Consider the following 7,108-nt stretch of genomic DNA (forward strand, 5'->3'; position numbering starts at 1 on the left):
CTGATCCCCTGATTGTCTTTCACATGCCTATTTCCTGCTGTACTAGAATGGAATTTGTAGAGGGGGTAAAAAATGTCTGGCTTGTCTAGTCTGTAATAGAAGGTTTAAGAAAACTATAACTCTGCATGGGAGTAGTTGGTGATGGTGTTTTAAACACAGACCTAACTTGCCTTAAGTTCAAATGTAGTACTGGAACTAAGCATATAATGTGTATATATATCATGAATACATAAACTGCAAGCTTAAAAGGTTTCTGACCAGCTGGAGAATAAAATTCTAACAGCTTTCAAGATAACAAGAATAAATAAGATCAGATTGATTTTTTGAGAAAATGCAAGCTCATTTGAGATAAACATGAAAATCCTTGAAGGTAAGACATTTCACGTGTGATTGACTGCCTGAATATTAGATCTGCTTATTTTGAAGGGAGCCGAAAGACTTGACCACTGCTTGTAAAAACACTCTTATGCCAGTGCTCTTGACTTCCATTGCCTGCCTATTCAGGGGGTAGTAATTTCTGTATCGTACCTTTTTTTAAGCTTTGGAGATCCCAAAGCTTATACAAGAAGCTGCTTATAGCAACATTCCTTACTTAAATGTCTGGTTTTGTCCTGTTGGCATATTTAAAGTTAAAACAGACTTGAAGTCTGACTTTTCCTTCTGATGAAGACTGCTGGATAGGATATGGTGTATAGTTTAATTCCCAAGATTCTCTGAGAAATTCACTGAACAGATGCACAGCAATTGAGGATTTCCAGGATATCAGTGATGCCCTTGCTCTCACCACTGTTTTTTAGCATAGTGTAAATAGCTGTAGTTCTTCCCTGTTGTTGACCTTGCCTGTTTTGGGATAGTAACACATAAATGCAGTAGAGAGTGGAGAACTGCGAGGGTTCAGAAGGACTTGTGGAATACTTAAATACGCTTATTGCAAGGAACTGGACCAAGTCAACCAAATGTCTCATACACAAGATGTTCCCCCTTGTTGAAGGGGAACATGCTTGTGCTCTCTTCAGCTAAACTGATGCAAATGGAGCTTTGGGCAAGGGCTAATGAGATCAGCATCTATTAAAATCGTAGTTCTGATTCAAATGAAGCCAATTACTGGTAAGAGATACTGAAAGTCATTTAAGTGTGCAAGGCATGTAGTTTTAGATCATGCTGCAGAAATAGTGGAATACCTTATCTTTCATAACTAGGTTGAATGCAGATTAGGGGTTGGCAACTTTTACTGTACACAGCCACATCTGTTTAGGTGTATGTTCGCTAATTTTCAGTTTGTCAAACTCCAGACAAGTAGCTGAAGATCTTGTATTGTTTTGTCTCCTTTATATTGAGCAGAAACTGACACTATAGCTATTTTGTTGATTAGATTTTTTTAAAATAGCTATATTTAAAAAATGAATTCTTCACCCATGATTATAAATGTTTTTGTCTTGGAAATCTTTGCAGTTGTTCACAGAATTGCTCATGCAACTAGCACAGTTGCCAAGAAATTATACTTCCCCTAGCTTTTCAGTATCCCCTTCTGCTTTGCGTCAAAGAACTTCACTGTATAACTTTACCCCTCTTATACAGAAATTAATTTGGAGACCTTCTAGAATTAATACTTTTAATCCTAATATGTCAGCTCTTATGTATGTAAGAAGATGCTATAAGAGGTACATCCTGAGTTCTACAAGTACTGCAGTTGGAAGTTAATGGCTGCAAACTCCCAAGCACTGTGTTGAAACAAATGCTGAGGCAAGAAATTAATTCAAAAAGGACTAAATTTAGTTGGAAATTCTGAAAGAGAACTATAAATATGATGCAAGTATTCTGCTCTCTTGAAGGGAAAACTTACCAGGGCGTAGAGGCAAGCCCAAGCAGCTTTTAAAAGTATATCTTTAAAGAAATTATTTTTACTTTCTCATGAGCAGAGTTGGGGGAAACATCAGTTACTTCTGACTTGGCAAATCTGTAAGTTGTGGTAAAGGAACACAATGGGATTTGCTGCTGTCTGATGTAGTTGACTCCAAAGCGGACATTATTAACGTGGTTGAAAGAACACTACCTAATTAGCTTTAGTTATATTTAAACCTTTAGTTGTGTTATTTAAGACTGCCTTGTATAGAAATGGAAATGTCTCCCCATGACTTAAAAATAAGCTAGTTTAGGAGTTTTTTACTTCCGAAATAAGTGTGTGTGAGTCCATGGCAGTTGTCGGACATAATTAATGCATATACTTATCAAGACAAGACAGTCAAAGGGAAGGATAGTGTGTTGTATTCGTACATCTTCAACAAACTCGCAGTAAAGCTGTCACTGCATCAGTAGCAGTTTATCTATATAATGACATGTTTTCTTTACAGTTCTGTAAGTTCAGATTTCTGAGGAGTGCATTGTCTGTGTAGAATCTGAAATGACTGCATTTGACCATTTGTGAACTAAAGCGGCAGTATTGCTATGCTATAGATCATTGTAGTAATCCACCTTTGAACATACAGAAGTAGTGTCTTTTGGAAAAAAATGCTTTATTACTATTTCTTAACTTGCTTTAAAAATGCATGTCACAACTTCCAGTTGAAAAAGCCTTAAGTTTTCAAAAGGCTTTTGTGGCAAGCTTTCCAACAGATTATCTTGCTGCTATGGGGCAACTGCTTCTTTAGATTCCCTAGGAATGTTTGAAGGTCTTACGTCTATGACTAAGTTGCCTTTAATGGAAATGCTCAGTAGAAGTGAAAGTTCAAAGGTTGTGTTCTATAAGCTCTTCTGTTGTGAGGTTCAGGCATCTGTATGTACTTGCTTGTTGTGCTCATTGAGCATTAATAGAAGCTTTGGTGTCGGATCACTAAATTTGAGTTGAAATAGAAGATTGATTGGTATTAAACTGCTGGTGAAGAAAAGGGGCAAAATGCATCATCCTGTTGACAAAGCTCTTTATGCTGTAGGCTCATAAACAGCCTGTTTCACCATTGACCAGTCTTGCTTGATTGAACATTATGTTTCTCCTAATTCATTGTTCAGATGATGCAGCCTTCTGCACTGTTGCTTGCAACCATTCTTTTTGTCTCAGTTGTTAATGATCAGTGCTTTCACCAGCCACACTAGTATTTCTGCTTTGATGGAGATAATGGTGTACATGCTTCTGATCAGGAAAATTCCAGCTATGAATGTAAAGTAGCTGCCATAAACAAGAAACTGGGAAATGGAGGTGGGGAAGAAGGAGTATGAAGAGTCAAAAACTGCTTTTGCTGTTAGGTAATAACTTAAAGGTGTCCCTCCACTGTTGCCTTCCCTTCCCTGTCACCCATGCCCCAAAATGATCCCATCTTGAAAGGATTCAAGAAGTCTGGCTGCTTGACTTCGTACTGTAGGAAGTCTGCGGTTGTAAAAGGAGGAGAGGGAATACTCTTACATGCTTGCCTTCCCCACCTCACTAAGGGAGGAGGACAACAGCTGCCCTGTGCTTTCTGGTGCTTCTCTGAAAAGATGAAAGCTAGAGACTTGGACTTTAAACTTTTTAAATTTAGAAATTTAATCGGGAATCATGAGATTAGTTAGTTTTCAGAATTACAGTAACTTAAAGGTGCATCCAATGAAGCTATGTAATGTAGAATTACCCTAGTAATAGACCCATAGATTGCCTTTCAGCTTGCTTCCTGCTTCTGTTTAGGGTATTTTGACAATAAACTTGTGAATAGTAAACCTTTAAATAAAAAAGAACCCAAACAACTGAGTAACAGGCAGTGGTCTTTCCCTTCTGCTCTATGAAAATTATTGCAGGAGTGCAGAATTGGCAGGAGTAGAGGACAAGTAGGTTGTAGTAGCTACTGCCAGTTTGCTTTAAATGAACCTGTTTTTCAAGTGAGTAACTGTCCTAAGCTAGTACATTACTTAGGATCCTCCCAAAGGCTAATCTGGGAGTAGAACCCTCTTTTGGAGGAGAGTAGGGGAGCTGCGAGCAGTGTGAGCAACATAGCTTACCTGGGTGCTGATATCCAGTCCCAGACCTTTTGAATCTACTACAACAACGGTTAAAACTGTCTGAATCACCAGTGCAACGAAGTTGTTGAAGCCAAACATCAAAGCATAACGCTCCATGCTTAGATTGACAGCAATCTGAAACCTGAAAATGAATGTACACGTTAACGAAACTATGAAGAACAAGGATGTTTGCCAATTTACTTAAGGGAACAAGTTTGGGAACAATTTAATATACACAGTGGATCCTTCAAAGGATAAAGCCTCTTCAGTCTTGTCTATTAAACTTTTAACAGCTTCATTTTGGTAGAAATCCCTTGCTTTTCTGGCTTAGGCACTTTTGTGCATCCTCCTTATCTTTTACTTATTTGAGTGGATATTTTTCCTAAAGACAGACCTGTGTATGTTTTTTATTTGATCATTTAGAGAATACTTGTACATAAGTCATTGAACAGCAAAATGATTCTATAATCTATGATTATAGATTCTATAATCTATGATCTATGATAAATGCAGAATAAGGTAGTTTCTGACGTGGAGTAACCTATTGTAATGGTTAGGTCATACAATTTTAAGCATAGTTTTATATAAGCTAGAAATAATATGTGCTGCTGTCATGACTTATTTAAAATCTTACTTCTAGGGAAACTTTCAGTAAAATTTTGATAAATATAAAAAGGTGGCACTGATTTAAATCAATTTAATTAGAACAGTTGTGTATTATACTTACGTTGCTATTGTTATAAGAAGCATGTAGCATGCTTTAAACACAAGGTAACCAGCATAACATGCCCAGATGTTGTCAGTAAAGTGCATGAGGAACAGAGAACCAGCATCCATTGCAGAGAAAATTCCCAAAGCCAGTTCTCCAGAAAGATCCCAGTTTACTTTGACATATCCAACTGCCATGGATGTTGCTGAACCTAAAAATTGAAAAGTTATAATTAAAACTCTGAAACATCATCCTAGAGCCATTGCATAACTGTGTAAATGGATCATGCGAGGAGCTCTTGAGACTGTTACGGTCACAATGGGCTTTGATAATGGTGTGGCTTCTATTTTCTGTTAGTAGCGTGGGAGTCTTCTGTTTGGTGTTTTTTTTTTTCTTCCTTGCTTACAGAGCCTTCACAGACTGAAGTACTCTGAGAAAGTGCCTCATGCCTAAGGCTGGAGGCAGCAGTGTAGTCTATTGTTACTCCATTTTTTGACAACTATGAGCAAAGATAACAATCCCACTAAGCATTTTCTGCCAAAATATGCATAATGGAGTTTAATTTCTTCATGGAAAGATCTTTATGAAATGAAAATCTGTGCACTCCTTCATGCTTTCTTTTTTCTGAAAGCATCTTTTTGGTTTCTGGTGAAAAAAATCTTATGAACTGTATTTGTCAATGCCTTGTTGACCATCACATATAGTAAAACCCCCCACTTGAGTGTAATATGGTATAACAAACTCTAGTACCTTGATTCCTGCCCCCCCAATATCTGCAATAATGAGGAGGTTTACTTTTCTCCCCATCTCAATTCTGGAGAAATACATTCTACTGCTGTAAGAAAGTTATCTAGCTATGGTGTTTTGGTTTTTTTTGTGCTCCTTTAGCACAGAGGCTGCTGTAGGCTTATGAAAGCTCTTTGCAACATGATATGCTGAGGTTAGTAGCTCAAATGCAAAGAGAAGTCTGGTCTGGGCAGGTTATACAGCAGTGAGTTATCAGAGTCCAGAGAATACCAGTTGCCCAGATGTTTTCAGGCAGGCTAGCACACTAGTGCAAAATTAGACTTCATTTGCTGGTTGTGTGTGCTCTTCATCAGAATTCAAATAGTCATAGTAGGCCTACTCCTTTAGTCCATCACTGCTATAACCAGAGGTTCCTAGTACTGTGAGTGCTTTCTGTGCTTGGAAATCAATTATCAAGTGTCAGAGGGTGTAAAATCCAGAAAGTCTTTGGGAATACTGCTCAAACCAGTAGTCTGAGAAATTTTGGAGTAGCTTCAGTAAAATGCATTTTCATGCTGATTGCAGAGAGGAAAAGTAAACTGACAGTTCCCTGTAAAAATGTGAGAGAAAGCTCCTTGTATGAAGGAGGAGACATAGCTGTGTAAATATGAGCTTGAAAATGGTACTGTACAGCTATTTCAATGAAGTTGCACTGTACCCATATGCCATTCCTCTTTGTCCACAGAACAGAAGGCATTTGGATGGACCAAGTAACCGTAATGAGAATCAGAGTGGCTGAGGTTGGAAAAGACCTCTGGAGATCGTCTAGCCCTGCTAAAGGCAGGGTCAACTAGAGCAAGCTGCTCAGAACACTGTCTAGGTTTTGAACATCTCCAAGGATGGAGAGTCCACACTTCTGGCCAACTTGTTCCAGTGTTAAATCACCCTTACGATAAAAATGCTCTTGTATGTTTAAGTGGAACTTTGTTTAAATTTGTGACCTTTGCCTCTTGTCCTGTCACTGGGCACCACTGGGAAGACTCTGGCTCTGTCCTCTTTACTCCTTCCCTTCAAGTCTTTACGCACTTTATTAAGATCTCTTGTTTTCTCAAGGCTAAGCAATTACAGCTCCCTCAGCCTCTCCTTGTATGTACATCCAGAGGCAAACTCTGATCGAGATACAGATGCAGTCACAGAATATTTGTCCAGGAGCACTCATCCTGAAATGATCTTTAATCCACTGTCTAAACAGATTATCTAGAGCAGTGTCTGTTAATATGCTCTTTTAATTCTTAAACGACCTAGTTTAAGGTGTATTTGAGGGAGGAATAGACAAGGTGTCATTGCAAAGGGTTTTTGAACTGCTTACTTGGGGTTAAATTCATTGTCTAAACAGAGCTGTGGACAAACTCTTAAAACTCTTTGGTGGAATGACTTCCCCTAAGAAGGAAAAGCTTATATCTACATATTTTTTAAGACTCTTTTTGAAGACCCCACTGATAAAGTTGTACAGTACAAACATGCTTTGCACACTTTGTTTAGGTGTTATATATTGGAGACTGTTGTTGACCTTGGTCCTCACAGGAGATAAACAGAAAGGCACCAAAGACATTGCTGAAGAATGCCATCAGCACAGAATCGGTTAGGAGTAGTTGCTAATGATCTTTTACTTATCTAAAAAAGTTGCTATTGCTTCAACAGCTCCAT

At 38.2% G+C, this 7,108-nt stretch overlaps 1 protein-coding gene across 1 annotated transcript; it reads right to left on the bottom strand.

Annotated features, from left to right (window-relative positions):
- Positions 1 to 3,051: 3,051 nt before the first annotated feature.
- LOC104155957 (thiamine transporter 2-like) lies at positions 3,052 to 4,886 on the bottom strand (the record flags this gene model as incomplete). Its single annotated transcript, XM_009697540.1, has 3 exons — positions 3,052 to 3,180; positions 3,967 to 4,108; positions 4,694 to 4,886. Coding segments are annotated over 3 exons (464 nt in total), but the record flags the coding sequence as incomplete, so codon positions are not given.
- Positions 4,887 to 7,108: the final 2,222 nt, after the last annotated feature.

This window comes from Cariama cristata, unplaced genomic scaffold (assembly GCF_000690535.1).
Source record: "Cariama cristata isolate BGI_N322 unplaced genomic scaffold, ASM69053v1 Scaffold30733, whole genome shotgun sequence".
Classification (NCBI taxonomy): domain Eukaryota; kingdom Metazoa; phylum Chordata; class Aves; order Cariamiformes; family Cariamidae; genus Cariama; species Cariama cristata.